Genomic DNA, 17984 nt, shown 5'->3' with positions numbered 1-17984 from the left:
GAAAACAGGCTGCGTGTGGATGTTTCTTTTTTTCTGCTTTAACATTTTATTACCTTTTCTGATAAATATCTCACAGCCAAGGTCACCTTAAGGAAGCAGTCATAAGGCCTTACTGTGTGTTTCACTGGCAGCATAATTGGCAGTGAGCAAATGTGTAGGGACAGCTCCCGGCAGGGATGTTTTTGAATAAAGGTACAGTAAATAGCCTGTAACCCCTGAGGCATATTAGGGAAAAGATAGCACTGCAATTTCTGTACTGAAGAGAGTGTTGTGCACAGTTAAATAATCTCTGTGGGGTTGGGACTCAACAAGGGAATAGCTACACAATCCCCCAAAAAGTTCCTGAACCTCCTCACTAACCACCCCCCACCAGCCAAAGAAGGCAATGCCATAACTTTTTCTAAGAGTACATATGGCACAACTTAGAAAAAGAGAAGTACAGTTAGGGGTGAATCATACACGTGCGTGTAAATTGATTCATCTCCCGAGTCTTGATGACTTGTAGCTGAAGGTGAGATTTGTCTCCGCTGGAAGAATTACTGGGCAGGTGAAGGAGATGCTATGAAAGCTCCATCTGTTGTGCTTCATCTGCGATGGCGACTCTTTCACACAGATGTATGAACTGAGACTTCAGTGCATTTGAAAGCAATGGGATAAGTCTGTGCGGCTGTGCTGATTTCTGAGGGACTAAAGCATGCTGTCCTTTTGGGCTTGTTCTCCAGTCCACTGATGCATTCTGGAAAAAAGGAGCACACATGATTAAATGGAGTTCCTTGCCTGGAACGGCTGCTCTATTTATTTCAGTTTTGTACATGCAAAAGAAGTACACAACGTATCTTGTTTTGATGCTAGTGATAAGGGAAAACCGGCTCAAGGTTGACTCAGCCTTCCATCCTTCCGAGGTCAGTAAAATGAGTACCCAGCTTGCGGGGGGTAAAGGGTAGATGACTGGGGAAGGCAATGGCAAACCACCCCGTAAACATAGTCTGCCTAGTAAACATCAGGATGTGACGTCACCCCATGGGTCAGTAATGACCCAGTGCTTGCACAGGGGACTACCTTTACCTTTTACCTAAGGTGTGCATACTGATCAAACCACATCTCCCAGTATACCCCCCTGCTCCCTTTACACTCTTCAGACAGCCTCTTCCTTAAGGTGCTCTCCCTTAGGACTGTCTGTACATCTATAGCAGGGTCACAGGCCTTTTTCCGTGGTGGGCCCATTCTTTTTGAATGGCCTGCCAGAGTGGGGAGTGCATCTTCACCCACTATTGTTTTAAAAGGGATGTATATCAGTCTTATTCCAGACAGCATTTGGTGGAAGCTAAATTGTTTCAGCAGATGTGGCTGTGGTCATTCCACTCCTCTGCTTGTTGAGCCTGTTGTGCTTTAATTCTTGTTTGTTTGAAATCCGGAGTGCTTTTAAATTTGTAATTTGTATATTTTAACTTGAACTGTTATAATTTATGTCCTTGCAACTTGGTTGCTGCCTTGAGTCTGAGGACATTAGGTGGGATACAAATGTTTGAAATAAATAAACAAATAAATAGAACAGAAATAACTTTATTTCTATATTAACCTGCTGCTACTATCCTTGTTATGGGTCTGCCTGAACTATTAGTATGCAAAGATAAAATGACAGCGGAGCTAATGACAAATGTTGACATCTGTATTGAAGGGGTTTTGAATCAATTGCAATTAACACTACTGTCTTGGGTAGGATACACTTATATCTTTATCACACAGGGATCCATGATCGTTTGTTCACAAGAAGTGAACCCCTAGAGTCAACCTTGAGCCAGATACCTGAAACCGACTTCCCTCGGGATGGAACTCAGGTTGTGAGCAGAGCTTTTGGCTGCAGTACTGCAGCTTACTACTCTGTGCTACGGACTTTAAAGGTAATAACCAGCACTTTGGAAGCAAATAGGTAGCCAGTGCAGTTGACACAGCACTGGAGTCATGTGTTGCACGTGGCTGACCCCACAGAGGAGCCTTGCTGCTGCATTTGGTACCAATCTGAGCCTTCTGGGAAGTTTTCAAAGGCAGTCCCATTGAGCACATTACAGAAGTCCAAACTGGCGGTTATGATAGCATGGATCAGCGTAGCCAGGTTGGCAGGATCTTGGTAAGGGTCCTGCTTATGAGCTAGATCTAATTGAAAGAAGAATTGACGAACAGATGAAACCTTCTTTGCAAATGGAGGCATTAGTATTAGTAGACATTCACTTAAATGAATAATGGCTTTGAAGAGTACTTGAGAGTAAAAAAATAAATAAAGAGAACATTGTCGAAGGCTTTCATGGTCAGAGTTCATCGGTTCTTGTAAGTTATCCGTGCTGTGTGACAGTGGTCTTGGTATTTTTCACTGAGAGACACTGTCCTTCAGTGTTACTCCTCTGAAGATGTCTGCCACAGCTGCTGGTGAAACGTCAGGAAAGAAAATACCAAGACCACTGTCACACAGCCCGGATAACCTACAAGAACCAAAGAGAACATTGTTTAAAGGAAGGGATCTCAGAGTATAGCTATACCAAAAGAATCCTAGCCTCCTCCTGGGAGTGGACATCTTCAGAAACCAGGTAGGAGATCATATACTTCTCCACTTCAAGTCAAAAAAACAAAAACAAACCTTCCTTGAACACAGAAATCTAGCACGTCACAGAAAAAGCTCGGCTGGAACTATCCTTGCTGACGCACAGCATTCCACAACAGGTCATTTTTGGCATGGGAGAAATATTCAGTCCCTCACCTGCATCCTACAGGGATGCGGTTCCAACCGAGGGCACTATTCTGCTGCAAATGTAGCTGAGCCCTGAATTCTTCTTCTTTGTGAATCAGTACTCTGGTTACCCATTCGGCTGTAGTTATTTCTGATCCACCAAGGCAGCCTTTCGAAACTATCATCAGTGAAGTGTTCCAAGTACATGGCTGATGGGAAATCAATAGTGCACAACAAGGCATGGGCGAAAACCAATGGCAGCGAGCAAAGTGGCAGAAATGTGTTGTACGTGTACACCTTGATGTTTTGTTCACAGAGCGTTAAGAACATAAGAAAGGCCCTGCTGGATCAGACCAAGGCCCATCAAGTCCAGCAGTCTGTTCACACAGTGGCCAACCAGGTGCCTCTAGGAAGCCACAAACAAGACGAGTGCAGCAGCACCATCCTGCCTGTGTTCCACCGCACCCAAAATAATAGACATGCTCCTCTGTTACTAGAGAATAGGTATGCAGCATGACTAGTATCCATTCTAACTAATAGCCATGCATACCCCTTTCCTCCATGAATAGGTCCACTCCCCTCTTAAAGCCCTCCAAGCATTCCATGATGGGAAGCAGCAGAAGGCTGTGCGCTCATTCGTTTTTTGTTCCTTTCCCTTTGAATCAGTACTTAAGTAATTATCAAATGAGATAGTTGTATAAAGTAGGGCTGTATATTAAAAAGTATAAATTCACAATTACTGGCTGTAAAGAATCATTTGGGGGAACTAAGGAGTTCTGCACTGAGGATCTAGCTCAGTTTCTTGATAAAACCAGAAAAACTTCTTTGAGCCTTGGGTTAGCATTTCCCGCCAATTCTCTTCCTAAACCATTGGATGAATGTTCTCTGTAGTGTTACGCTCGCTATGAGGTAAGGTTTTTCTGTTGTTTTCTGCATAGCTTACAGCACCTTTATATTTGCCGGGTTTCCCTCCCCTTTATACCCTTCAAATGCTCCTGTGTTAGTAAGACTTCCTGAAGTTACATATGTTAGATGATTTTGGGCCAGCTGCTAGTATGTTTTGGACATAGCTTGATTTCTGTCATCCTCCTAGTCCCGTGTTGGCGAACCTATGGCACGGGTGCCACTTCCGGCACGCGTAGCCCTCTCTGCCGGCACGTGCGGTTCCTCCAAGCCGCTGGCCTTTCCGGCTCTGCCCTGCCCCGGATGGGGGAAAATGTGCATCTGGAGAGTGGCAAATCCAAGGCAAAACCTCCCATGCTTGAGTGGCCTCTTTCTTTCTCCGTCCATTTCTTTCCCTACTTTTCTTTCTCTCCCTCGCTCCATTTCTTTCTCCCTTTCTCTCTCTTTTTCTTTCTTTCTCTCCCTCCCTCCCTTCCCTTTCCCCCTCCCTTCCCTTTCTCCCTCCCTTTCCTTCTTTCCTTCCTTCCTTCTTTCCCTCCAGCGGCTTCTTCGGCACCCTCTGGGTCAGTGCGGGCGGAGGGGCGTGCAGTCCTTTTCCACCTTTGAAATGCCCACAAGCCATCCTCCAAACACCTTTCCATTTGTCTTGATATGTAGAGAGAAAACACTAAGCAACTAGTTGCCAATCTCCAGGTACTAGCTGGAGATCTCCTGCTATTACAAGTGATCTCCAACCAATAGAGATCAGTTCCCCTGGAAAAAAATGCCACTTTGGCAATTGGACTCTATGGCACTGAAGTCCTTCCCCAAACCCTGCCCTTCTCAGGTACCACCCCAAAAACCTCCCACTCATGACAAAGAGGAACTTGGCAACCCTAGCCTCTCCCTCTGGGCCCCCTCTGGGGGTGGTATTCAGGTTAAATTGCCACACTGGCACTCGGTGATAAATAAGTGGGTTTTGGGTTGCAGTTTGGGCACTCAGTCTCTGAAAGGTTCGCCATCAATGTCCTAGTCGCTGTGCCTTTGTGCATCTTAATTACTTCTCTTTGTCATTCACTTCATCTCCCATTACCCTCTGACTCATTTCAACCACGGTCTCTCTACCTCATTGTCCCAGACCCCAAAAGCCAATCAGTGCAACTCTGGGTTGGCATGAGCCTTCTGAATTTTTCCCTAGGATTTCTTGATTGTTGGCAATGGTATTAGTTTGCAGTGCATTCCTAAGAGCAGTTACACCCATCTAAGTTTATTGAAGTCAATGGGCATAGAGAGGACTAATACTACTTGGGACTGCACTGTTAGAAACAATGTATTCTGTAAGCTTGACTGATTCCTGGCATGCAGCATTTCTGTGTAAACTAAGGGTTTTCAGAGAGAGAGAGAGAGAGAGAGAGAGAGAGAGAGAGAGAGAGAGAGAGAGAGAGAGAGAGAGAGAGAGAGAGAGAGAGAGAGCTGTAAAATGTAATGTGAAAAAGTGTCTCATAAAATATAAAACATCTTTAAAAAATTGAGGACCGATCCACCTACTGTTAGACATCTTTAAATATATTTCAGTTCAAATGAATTAAGCATGTGCTTAAATTTCCTGGTGAAATCCATTAGACATAAAGTACTTTAATTTTGGCTGGATCATGCCCCTTAAGCATGTGCATGCTCAATACACAAAAGCCAGTCTGGTGTCTAAAGGAAGTGTACCATGTTAGTGAAGAATGGTTAAATGGATTACAAAAAGAGAATTTGTTTTTCTCTGGAAACATAAACTGCAAGTCAAACAGAATATATTGTCAAATAAATCACAACTTTGGTTTAGTAGAGCTCCACTGCATCGTGAATTTAGAATTTCAAGTTTATCAGCCGTGTGAAAACAGTGGAGCAGATATTGTACAGGTACTTCAGACTTTTCCAGTATTCCCAGATCTCACCCCAGCTACCAAATCTAATTAATCAGGTAATGGATCATAAAAAATCTTTATTAAAATGCTAAGGACTTAAGCCCTCATTAAGAGAGCCATTGCCCAGTATTCACTATGATGTAGTTCAAGGTAAAAGCTGGCAGAAAGAAGTAATTCTCATGCAGTATCTGACTTCTGAGGAAGGCAAAGGTCTATTTGTACCTTACAATTTTTTTTTCTCTTTATCAAGGGGGGGAATAAGTTATGTTCCCTCTAGTGAGCAAGTAGAATAATAAAATTTGATCAATCCTGTATTATTATTATCAGTAGTAGTAGTAGTAGTAGTTGTAGTAGTAGAGCCAGCATGGTGTAGTGGTTAAGAGCGGGTTGTTAGGAGGGGTGGATTTTAATCTGGAGAACCAGGTTTGAGTCCCCACTCCTCCACATGAGTGGTGGAGGCTAATCTGGTGAACTGGGTTGATTTCCCCAGTCCTACGCATGAAGCCAGCTGGGTGACCTTGGGCTAGTAACAGCTCTCTTAGAGCTCTCTCAGCCCCACCTACCTCACAGGGTGTCTGTTGTGAGGAGGTGAAGGTGATTGTAAGCCTGTTTGATTCTTCTTTAAGTAGTAGAGAAAGTTGGCATATAAAAAAACCAATTCTCCTTCTCCTTCTTTTGCAAAGCCCCAGTGGCCCAGGGGAGGGGGGTTGGCTGCTGTTTGGGACTGGAGCAAGAAAAGTGTGGGGATACCCTGCCATGTGGAAGCTCTGTTGCTTCTGAGCTTTATCTGCAGCTGCCCCAGCAGTGGGGAAACAACACAGGCACATCCCTGAGTGGAAACCACCAAAGTCAAGGATTAACAATATGTCACCCTAAACCTTTGACTAGGTACTTGAACATAAGATCACAACAGAGCCAGTGCGACATTTGCAAACCTTGAGGGAGACATTAGGATTTCTGTGTATGGAGCTCCCAGCATTTATCCTCTTTTAAATAGCTAGTGTACAATGTTTTCACTAACAGGGATAATAACAGGCCTGCAGGAATGTTTTGAGTCAGAAAGAGGTAGGGTGAGGCTTAGAAAAAACCCTTCTCCACAATGGTCCCAGTTCTAACAGGGTGGCCTTCAATGCTGTCAGCTCCATGCATAGAACGCATAGGAAATGGTTCAATTTATGCATGGGAGGTTTTGCCTTGGATTTGCCACTCTCTAGAATCACATTATTCTGAACCAAGTTCTCAGAACTCTGCGTTGGGGCTTATTTTTGAGTTTTGAGAATTTGGATGGGGGAAATGTGCATCTAGAGAGCGGCAAATCCAAGGCAAAACCTCCCGTGCATAAATGGCCCTGGTGTCTCTTCTAAGTTTAGCTCTAAATCAGGGAGAGCCACGTTCAAACCAAAGCTCGCTGAGTGACCTTGAGTCAGTCATTCTCATCATGATATTCTTTACAGGGTTGTTATGAGAATAAGAGCAGGATGAATTATATGTTACTGTGAGTTTTTTGGAGGAGGGGTAAGATGGGGAGGGGCCCAATGGAGCCAGACCAAAGCCATGGCTACTATGATCCTCCGAGTCCTTCCCCTGCCCGAAATTTTCTGTTTCTCCGGCATGAGTTGTTCAAGTATGCTCTAGCAGAGATATCACCCCTCAGGTGCCGTACTCATGTGTTTGCTCCTCCAGCACAGCTGTTTCATGCATGATTGTTCCAGGACACTGGGGACCTTTTCTTGATTTCCCTTGATTTCTCCCTCTTCACGGTTATGACTTATTCATTGCCTGATGCTGGCTCCACTCTATTTTTGCTCTCTGCTCTCCCTACGTCCTGATTATTTTCTGTGCCTTGTCTCTTACCTTTGTTCTCTGAACCCTCTGAACTTCCTTACCTTGCCTATCCCTAAATGCACATGCATGTGGTCACACTGAAGATAGTTCCACATTGTTCGTGGTGGCAAAATTGTTTAGGGGTATCTTTTGCTAAGTATAAAATGGGTTAACTTTTTCTCCCCAAGCCCATTCTCACTTCTTCCTCCCACGTGTCTGTCACCCTCATCCAGCATTTCCCCTCCAAGTCATTTGTGAGTGCACTAGCAAGAGAGTAATGCTGGGATACCACAAGGCTGCATATTTGGTCAGTTTCACAGCGAGTGTGGATCAGTTTCAGTTCTTGGCAGGATGGAACAGAGCCGAGCTGATTGGCCACCCTCCCCTTATATGTGTCCTCTTATAGGCATGAAAGCCTTTTTTTTGTGAGTGCAAGACTACCGATGAAATGGTCGCAAATGATCCTGCAAGTCTTATGTTCTTATGACCCCTGCATTGACATAGCCAGAAACAAATTGGTGTGTGTGTGTGTGGGGGGGGGGTATCTGGACCCTTCTCTGCTTTGGCTGTAAAATGGCCACTCAGTTCAGATCAAATGAAAGAATCCCACAATGGGGCTGGCAGGGGCTGGTGACATATTTCCAAAAAAATAGAGTACAGTCAATTACAAAGCAGCATTTTCAGGGGGGAGGGACTCACACGTGGTTCAGAAGCTCCACATTTTCGCTGGGAATGCATAATTGATCACAAGGTTCTCCTGGAATTTCTTTGACTGCAAATACTGTGCAGTTAGAGAGCAGCAGATCCAGCGGAAACAAACCATGCATAAAAGGCTGAAGTAACTTCATTGTTTCCTAGCTCAATTCAAGGTGCCGGTTCTTACCTTGAAAGCTCTTCATGACCTGGGACCCATGTACCAGGATCCTCTCATCCTATATAAACTTATGCATGAGTTACATTCCTCTAAATGGCTACTGCTTGTTGTCCATCAGCCCTTGTCAAGATCAGAACCCCCTCCCCCCGGAAGATACAATCTTCCTCCGCTGAAGCCTGTGCCTGTTTGGTTGTTGCCTCAATGTTGTATAATGGTCTGCTGGGAGAGATAAGAAAGGCTGCTTTGTTGATAATCTTTCAAAAGGGTTATGTTATTTGCCAGGGTTTTTTGACTATGGTTTTGGGTGGATGGCTGGAGAATCAGAGAGTGGTATGGGATGGGTCCATCCATCTTTTAGGGTGGATTAAGACATTGCTTAGTGTTATTTAGATTTTGGTGTTTGCGTGTGCTGTGTTTTTATTGTTGTAAGAGATAACATGGGCTATTTTTTTCTGAGTCACCTTAAATTGTTTGAGGAAAAGGTGGAATACAAATATAAATAAGTGCATAACCCTCTCATATATCACTTTCTCAAATTCTTTTCATTCCCTGTTCAGTGTTTATACCTTGTGTCTGGTTTTTAGAATCTAGAAAGACCCTTCAACAAAGGCCCATTTAATTTACTCTTCCCTCCACCCCATGTTGTGATTACTACGAATCGATACTCTGACTGACTCACCCTTTGTGATAGACGATAAAATCCCTAATCCAACCCGGTCTTGTTTTAGCCACACTGGATGCCAGGGAGCTGTTTATCCCATTGTCCCAATTCCTCCAAAGTGCCTGATGACATTAACAGCAAAATTCTCAGTGGCTAAAGGTCACACAGTTAGGTAAATACCAATGGCAAACCTAAGTGCTGGCAAAAGGAAAAAACAGTGGCACATCTATTCGATCTCCCTTGGCAACAGCATCCTGCTAACAGAAATGCTGCCAAGTAATGGGATGGGATGCAGAGTGGAAAGCTAGAAAGGAAAGGTGTGATTTGATCAAAGACGTCGGGCTGATTCCCGCATACAGGTTCATCCTTTGAGGCCTTCTCACTTTGTCTTCATCTCTCTAGCAACCGTAGCTCTTTTCCACAGACTGCTGAAATAGGTCTGACTGCCACAGTTTCTGGCTTTGTCCCATTTATAATATTTGAAGAGCATCATCATCATCATCATAAGCATTTCTAGAACACTTTTACAGTGCAGTCCTAAGCAGAGTTGCACACTTCTCGGCCCGTTGAAGTTAATGGACTTAGAAGAGTGTATTTCTGCTTCGGACGGCACTGTTAGTGTGTTTAAAGGGCCCACTTTGCCTTAGCAACATTGGCAGGCAGGGAGGCAGGCACCAGGATTTTCATGATACAGATGGGGGGCGGACAGAGCCTGCAGTTGAAGGAGGTGCCTTGCCTAAGGCCTCCCAATGAGTTCCCTTTACAAGGGACTGGTGTGTTCCACTTAGCACTGGTGTGTCATGGCCCAGACTTCAACAGGCGAAGCATCATCAGAGGAAGAGCCAGAGCAAGGAGAAATAACGGGCATTGCACCTCAGGCAGCTGAGAATGCAGGGCAGGGTGAAGGACAACAGGCAGGAGTAAACACCAGCCCTGCTGAGGATTTGGAAGTAAACACAGAATCACCTCCTTCGGCACAACCAGATGCAGCTGTAACTCCACAGAAGCAGGACCCATCCAGCTCACCTGAAGCCACTCAACAGCAGAGGCAAAAAGGGAGAATGGAGTTGCAAAGTAAAAGGAGAAGTGCGCGCCTACAGACACTAAGAAGACAACTCCAAGACTGTGAGTTGTCTGAGGATGAGAACTAAGGCAAAGAGAAACTGCTTAAAACTATGCTTGGAACAGACAGACGTTGCGAAAGCAATTGTTGCAAAAGGATCTCTGACTTTTGTTGCTGACGCTAATAGACATTGATAAACGGACTTCTGACCCTGTGGACCGGACTTTTGACTTTGCCTCTGCACACCGACTTTATCTTGGTTTCCAGCTCCTGGCAGGACCTCCCCCGGATTCCTGCATTCCTGAACTACTAACAGCCTGCTCTCAAGACCAGTAGCCGGCAGTAACCCGAGACAACCTGGCCTAGCACAGGTGCAACATTTGGTTAACGGCTGCCTTTTACAGTCACAAATGGATAATGCCACTTTTCTCTCACTGGGTTTATGCAGGGGTTGTTTGCACTGGATATGATGCTCTCTTGATACACAGTATTTGTAGTTGAATTCTCACATCACTATGCACAGGGGCTTTTTGCCGGAGTACTTGGGATTAAATTTCTGCATTACTAATGAAAATGCAGAGTGTCTGAAGTAATGGGGGAGTGGTCACCGATGTCATTGTTGTTATACCGCTTGCCATCCCTTTTCCTTTGGTTTACGCCTGCGCTCTAGTGATAGATAGTGAGCAAAAAAAGGCATTCATGTAGCGTTCGAAATACACATTTGGGTATTTCAGCGTACTATTGCTAATCTTATACTTGCAAACAAAAAAAAGGGGGAGAAACGAGTGGGGTCGTATGAAGAGGACAAGTTCAATAATTGTAGTAATTAATATCGAATGTATAAAAAAATAATAATTAAAAAAAATCTTCAAAAAATAATAATTGTAGTAATTAAAATCATCATCCAGTCACCTTTCTTTGACACAACAGAGTCTTCCCTTTTAATTGTTCACGTGCCTTCTGCAGGAGAGGAGTGGGAAAGGTGTGTGTGTGGGGAGAACAACCTGGGGATCAAATCCAGATCCACGCCAGTCGGTCAGAAGGAGCAGCAGAGGCTGGAGGGCTGGGCACCGCTGCAGGGAGGGAGAGGTGCCTATGGAGAGATTTGATCCTGCAGGTTCCCTTCCTCCCCAGTGAATGAACAGGCAGATCATTATCTTCTTTCTAGCTGCTGCCGCCCCTAACCAGGGAGAGATGGAAGCCCCGTCCATCAAATGCTCCAGCTTTGGGAGTGTTATTTGCAGCAGGTGGAAGAGGACGTTGTAGGGACAAATGAAAAATAAAGCCAAGTCCAGGACAGCTCGAGGGTCCTGTAATTTCCCCTTTAATTTCTGTGATCCGTTTAATCCCCAGCAACTTCATTTCTCTCTCTCTTTTTTTGTTTGTTTATTACCTAGAAGACCAGATTCCCCTCCTCCTCTAATCAAAAGCAGTGCATTGTTGTCAGCCTCCAAAAGGCAAACAGTTTGCAGCGCAAAGAAAGGGATTTGCAGGACACTGCAAGAGGGGGAAACAAAACAAAACTCAGGTATTCTATCACCCCCCCACCCCATATAACATTCTCCCTCCACCTTAAGTCTAGCTCTTTGAGAGAAAGGGGGAAATCCTTTTCTTAACCAAAGTTCTTAATTTGTCCCCCTTTTGTGCTTTTCTTGGTAAATCAGTGGCAGTTTCTGTCTCATGTAAATTAAAAGTGTAATTGAGGCAGAGGTAGGGTTGCCAGGCCCTCTTTGCCACTGGCGGGAGGTTTTGGGGCAGAGGCTGAGGAAGGCGGGGGTTGGGGAGGGACTGCAATGCCATAGAATCCAATTGCCAAAGTGGCCATTTTCTTCAGATGAACTGATCTCTGTTGGCTGGAGATCACTTGTATTAGCAGGAGATCTCCAGCTAGTACCTGGAGGTTGACAACCTAGGTGGAGGTTCATAGGCGAGAGCCTCGCCTTCCTAAAAAATAGAGAATGGAGAAATAAGCAGCCTCAAACAAAAAAAAATGGCTTCAAGGGGAGGGGTTGCAGGAAGGGGAAAGGCAAGTGGGAGGGAGAAGCAAGAATGTGGGCATGAGGAGACAAACTATGCACAAGAGTTGAAGTCGATTTGGGCTCAATGCAGACCTTAACCTCGGGGTAAAACAGCATCCAGAAAATGCAGGGGAAACACAGGAAGAGAGTGAAGTGACTTCTGAAGGTCGGAGAAAACGTGCATAGTAAAAAGGAAGCCCCGAAATAGTCAGCAAGTGTCCGTGATGGAAACAACCCATGCATAAAAGGTCTTTGCACCAGCAATCTTGGTGTAATTTGAAAACTCTGATAACAACATGGGGAGCTCAGCTTTCAATTAGCGAAACTGAACAGGAATTGAAGGGTTAAATCCCCTCCTCCCCTTACCATGTAGCCCTAATCCAAATCGGCGCTTTCCATAAAATTTGCTCGTTACAGGCAGACAGAGCTGTATGATATTTTTGTACCCTACCATCCCATATTCCATTTTAAGACTACACAATTCAGACTCGGGCTGCAAGGCTAAGAACACTTTCCTGGGAGTGAGTCCCATTTAATAAAATGGAACTTACTTTGGTGTAGGCCTGCTTAGGATTGCTCCCTCAGCACTTTTCAACGTGTCTTGAAACAACATTTTTTTTCTCTTCCCCATCTCCTTTTTTTGGTATCAAACGCCCACCGTGATGAAGAATTCTGGAGGACTCAAAAGCTTGCTTGCTGTTTTGTAGTGTTTTTAGTTGGTCGTAATACAAGATATTACAAATTTTTACACTGTGTGGACGGCTTTCCAATTCACAGCTCTCCCTCTTTCCTGGTACATACATCATTTAAACATTAAAGCTTTTCTGGCAACATTTTTGATGGAGAATTATGGAGAATTAATGCCCGTTGGGAAGATGCAATGCTATAGTAGCAAGCTTCTGCTCAGCCTATGTATAGAGCATAAGAACATAAGAAAAGCCATGCTGGATCAGACCAAGGTCCAACAAGTCCAGCAGTCTGATCACACAGTGGCCAACCAAGTGCCTCTAGGAAGCCCACAAACAAGACGACTGCAGCAGCACCATCTTGCCTGTGTTTCACAGCACCTAAACCTTCCCCTGCACAAAAGGCAGGTGGGGAGTGTGTGTGTGTTAAGTGCCGTCAAGTCGCTTCCGACTCATGGTGACCCTATGAATGAAAGTCCTCCAACACCACATTTCAAAGGAATCTATTTTCTTCCTATCAGCTTTCTTCACTGTCCAGCTTTCACACCCATACATAGTAATAGGGAATACGATGGCATGAATTAATCTAGTCTTGGTGGCCAGTGACACATCCTTACACTTCAAAATCTTTTCTAGCTCCTTCATGGCTGCCCTTCCCAGTCTCAATCTCCTTCTGATTTCTTGGCTGCAGTCTCCCTTTTGGTTGATGGTGGAGCCAAGGAATAGAAAGTCTTGGAACAATTTCAATTTCCTCATTGTCAACCTTAAAGTTGTGTAATTCTCCTGTAGTCATTAATTTTGTTTTCTTGATGTTCAGTCCGAGGAATGACTTTTCCTTCCCCATCTTCGGCTGTTCCACCCCCACCCGCCCACCCACCCGCATTCCCAACAGCCTCTGTACACCCTGTACTCACTGGGAAATGCATACGGGTCCTCTGTTTGTACAACTGTCTCTCTTCACAACTGGGAAACCAGTCAGTCCTCCGCCCCATGGTTTCCAGTATGCAGAGATAAGGCCACACACATGCACTTTGTTCACGTACGTAATGTTCACTGAATGCATGCTAAATCAGGAAAGAGCTCACTTTCGCAACACTGCTACCCTCCTGCACGTGTTCTTGTCATCTGGAAAGGGCTGATGTATCTACAAGGGTTATCTCAAGCTGTCCATTATAATCACATGACATAACCAGATATTTCCTGTAGACAGGGTGCTAGAGACAGTGTTTCCTTCATTTCATTTCTGCCTTCTTTCTTTAGCCCCACCACATTCGAGATGACTTAATTTTCTGAGAAGGTGGGTGGAAAAATGTTGACCAAGAAGTGATTGGAGTTAGGCATGAATTTTGACAACCAAAATTGTGGAGGTGAAATAACCTAGTAGTGCTTTTTCCACACTGTACATCAACAAGGTAGTATTTTGTGGAGTATGAAGAATGATATTATCCTTTCGTGCACTGATGATCACTCTATGTATGGGCTGGAGATCAGAGACTGCAAAACAAGCTATAAAATCACCAACCTCCCCCCAAATTCAGAGTGACTCATCATCACATTCTGGTCTGATCCAGCAAAGAATGTGACCAGCATTTTTTTTTCTAACCGGGACAGCCAGTTTCTGAGAAGCTCACCAACTGGGCACAAAGACAATACATGCAGGTTCTGTTTAGCCATCATAGCTAACACAGTTCATTCCCCACAAATGTGTCTAATCCTGTTTTAGAGCCAGCTGAGCTAGTGACCTGAGCTAGTGACACGGTATAGCCCGATCTCATCAGATCTCAGAAGCTAAGCAGGGTTGGCACTTGGATGGGAGACCACCAAGGAAGACTTTACAGAGGTGGGCAATGGCAAGCCACCTCTGTTTCTCAATTGTCTTTAAAGACCCTTGTTGGGGTCACCATAAGTCAGTTGTGACTTGACGGCACATATGTATGTAAGTTAGTGACCAGTGATCATATCTTGTGGTCCACTATTTTTATTCACAATGCTTAATTATCTCCTTTTGTCTTTAAGGGGGTGTCATTGCCTCCCAGAGTCATTGGGTGATTCTCAGTGTTAGTACTGTGAGAGAGGGAAGTGTGGAGGATAGGGGAGAGATTTTTCTGTCACGTATCATCACACTGTTAGTAATTTTGTCTTTTGTCTGGCATTCTAGTCACTGGATTCTGATGTATTTTTTGTTCCTAAAAAGGGAAGCTTGCTACTGATCTGCATCACAGTGTTAGAGAAGCGTATAACTCTTCCTTCCGTACCTTTTTCCCAAATATAAATGCCCCCAGACATCTTTAGGCCTTGGAAGAGGGATAAAGGTACCCATATTGTGGCTGGTTTCCCCCCTACCCAATGGGGCATGAAGAGCCCAAAGGAGCCATTTTCTATCAGGGAAATGACATGGGGGAAGGAAGCCAACCCCTCGTTTTGTACCACTGCAGCCTGATGCATGTGTTCTGTCTTGGCAGCTGTTCAGAACCATGTAATACATCTGGAGTTCTGGTCGCAGAATTCCTGTTTCATAAAAAACGGTTTTCCTAAACTAAAACTAGGCATTGGTTCTTGTAGGTTATCCGGGCTGTGTAACCGTGGTCTTGGTATAAAACTAGGCACTTTCTCTGCAAACCCTTGAACTTGTCCAGTTGCCCCTTTTCCCACTATACAGTGTCTCTGATAGGAGTGACCACCACTAAAGCCTTACACGGTCCAGGACCTTTGTATCTGCAGGATCACCTCTCCTGGTATGTGCCCCAGAGAATGCTCCTTTCGACAAATAACAATCTCCTGGTGGTCCCTGGCCCAAAGAGTGTCCAGCTGGCCTCGGCCAGGGCCTTCTCTGCCCTGGCCCCTGCCTGGTGGAATAGCCTCTCTAATGAGACCAAGGCCCTGCAGGACCTTAGGAAATTCCGCAGGGCCTGCAAAACTGAGATATTCCGCCAAGCCTATGGTTGAGGTCAGCTACGGTTTTCCATCAATCGCTGGCCTCCAAAACCCACCCTGTTTCTTCTGTAGATCATCATTGTGGGGGATGTTAGCTGATTATCTGCTGTAGTCTATGCTGCAAAGTGTGCCAAAATGAGTTTTTAAGGTGCAATTTTTTATTTAAGAAAGTTTTAATTATAAACGATGTTTTAAATGTGTTGTGTGCCGCCCTGAGCCCGACGTTGTTGAGGAGGGCAGGATATAAATTTAATAAAATAAATAAATGACTAAATAATAACTGCACAATATCCTCAGTGTCTCTGCATGAGAGATTCATTTAATGGCGTCTTACAATGGTCTCTGAATAAAATGTTGAAATTACTACCGCACACGCATACATAAAAGGTCAGGCTTCACGTTTTGAATCCTTAAGAACGAAAAACACAATTGAGAAACCCATTTTTCATGCCGATCTCTCCTCTCTTCTTGTCCAGGTTTTCTACTGATCTTGGCACTGACAGAAGAGCTATTATTTGCTGTTCAGGGACTGTCTCCCAGCTTAGCATCATCTCAGGATCTCCTGACAAACAATATCAGCATCTCAGCTATGAGGATGACTCCTCGGCAGAGAGGGCTTCGCATGACTGAACCTTCGCCCACAGCCGCTCTTGTGAGCTTCCATCCCACAAGCTCAATGAAGACCACCATTCCTTCCGTTGGCCAGAAGAAGACAACCAGCAGCCCTGTTGGCAACAAGGAACCGTATCACTTATACAACCAGAGTGCTGTGACTTCTGGAAAGACTCGACCCAAGGGAAAAATATTTCACATTGTCAAAGGGAACTTCACAGAATTTACAGAGCCTTATCTAAAGACAGGACTGCATTCTCTTTCTCCTACCATAAGGAGCCAATCTCCAAATCACCCATTTCAGACTCCGCCTACCGCTCACAGAAGCAGAAATAGCTCTGTGCTGGTAACTACAACAGACTCAAATGCTTCTTTCTACAGCGATCTCTTGGAAGGCCTTAAAACAGCAGAGAAGGGGAATTCATCGGAAGCGGTGACGCAGGAAACAGATCTGGCAACCCCGGCAACTGGCCCTTCAACTACTCCTGAAATGGTGACAGTGCCTTTTAAACCCCCTCGCTACGGCATATGGGATGTTTTAGGTAAAAATAACTCTTTGGTAATCTCAAACCAGACTGTAAACCAGGGGCCCTTTTTTACCAGCCCTGGGACTGCAACAGTAGCATCAGCATCCAGGCATGCCGGCACAACAGGCCTCAATGTGAACGTTTCATTGCATACGAGAAGTCCTAATGGGACATCCACGACCATACATCCCTCTTGGTATAACGCCAGCTTCCCAAGCAATGCACTCTCCACAGAGCCCTCCACGTGGCTGCCAACTTCCACTTCGACAGCGACGGGAAATTTCCTAAACAGACTGGTACCCGCTGGAACCTGGAAACCTGGCATGCCAGGAAACATTTCTCATGTCACAGAGGGGGGCAAGCCCCAACACAGGGCAACCATTTGTCTCAGCAAAGTGGATATAGCGTGGATCATTTTGGCCATCAGCGTCCCCATTTCATCGTGCTGTAAGTAAACTCTTTCTCTGTCTTGACGTCCTGAGAGATGTTAGGTTAGGTATACATGACGCAGGGATCAGAATGGGACCCTGGGCTCTTGTAAATGTGTTGCTGAGGATTTGATACAGGATGTTTTGCTGTTGCTTTTTTTTCTCTAGGCCTGGTAACACTTGGGAGGGGCTGAAGCTCTGTGGTAGAGCATCTGCTTGGCATGCAGAATGTCCCAGGTTCAATCCCCTCAATAAAGGGGTTAGGCAAGTAGGTGATGTGAAAGACCTCTGCCTGAGACCCTAGAGAGCCACTGCCAGTCTGAGTAGACAATACTGACTTTGATGGACCTTGATGGTCTGATTCAGTATAAGGCAGCTTCACGTGTTCATGTGTTCAACACTTGTTCCAGAGGATTTTTACATTGTGTTTGCAGTTATTGGTATTGTTTATGGGTGGCTGCCCATAAGACATCATGAGTTGGAGACAGGGAATTGTTCTCAGAGTTCTGGCTCTGGAATGGGACTGTAGTGGAAGAAAAAAGGAGGGGAATAAATGTGCAAATCTGTAAATGTGTGCAGGTCTACAAAGGGTCAAATCAGTCAACCACTGATGAAGGCCCCATAGGCCAAAATGCGTTTGGTATGTGGTTATAGCTGTCAACCTCAGGAAATGCCATTGTGCTATTTTAATGCTTTTAAATAATTTTAATTTTTATATAAATTATACTTTTAGTATTTACACATAGACTTATATCTATATTTTCCTTTCACCCAACCTTGGGTACCCAGCTTCTGGAATGGGACTGTCCTGCCTCCCCTATCCCACTGCAAGCTCTTTTG

The 17984-nt window shown here is 44.8% G+C and overlaps 1 protein-coding gene across 1 annotated transcript in view; it reads left to right on the top strand.

The window, feature by feature from the left end:
* TMEM108 (transmembrane protein 108) overlaps positions 1–17984 on the top strand; it is a 106114-nt gene that overhangs the window by 66574 nt on the left and 21556 nt on the right. The window contains exon 2 of the mRNA XM_056857519.1: positions 16054–17163. Coding sequence (XP_056713497.1) covers positions 16054–17163 — 1110 coding nt within the window. The remainder of the gene's footprint in view (positions 1–16053; positions 17164–17984) is intronic.

The sequence above is a fragment of the Euleptes europaea genome, chromosome 11 (genome assembly GCF_029931775.1).
Source record: "Euleptes europaea isolate rEulEur1 chromosome 11, rEulEur1.hap1, whole genome shotgun sequence".
NCBI lineage: Eukaryota > Metazoa > Chordata > Lepidosauria > Squamata > Sphaerodactylidae > Euleptes > Euleptes europaea.
The sequence above is the reverse complement of the archived record's forward strand: the minus strand, read 5'-3'. Positions and strand labels throughout refer to the sequence as shown.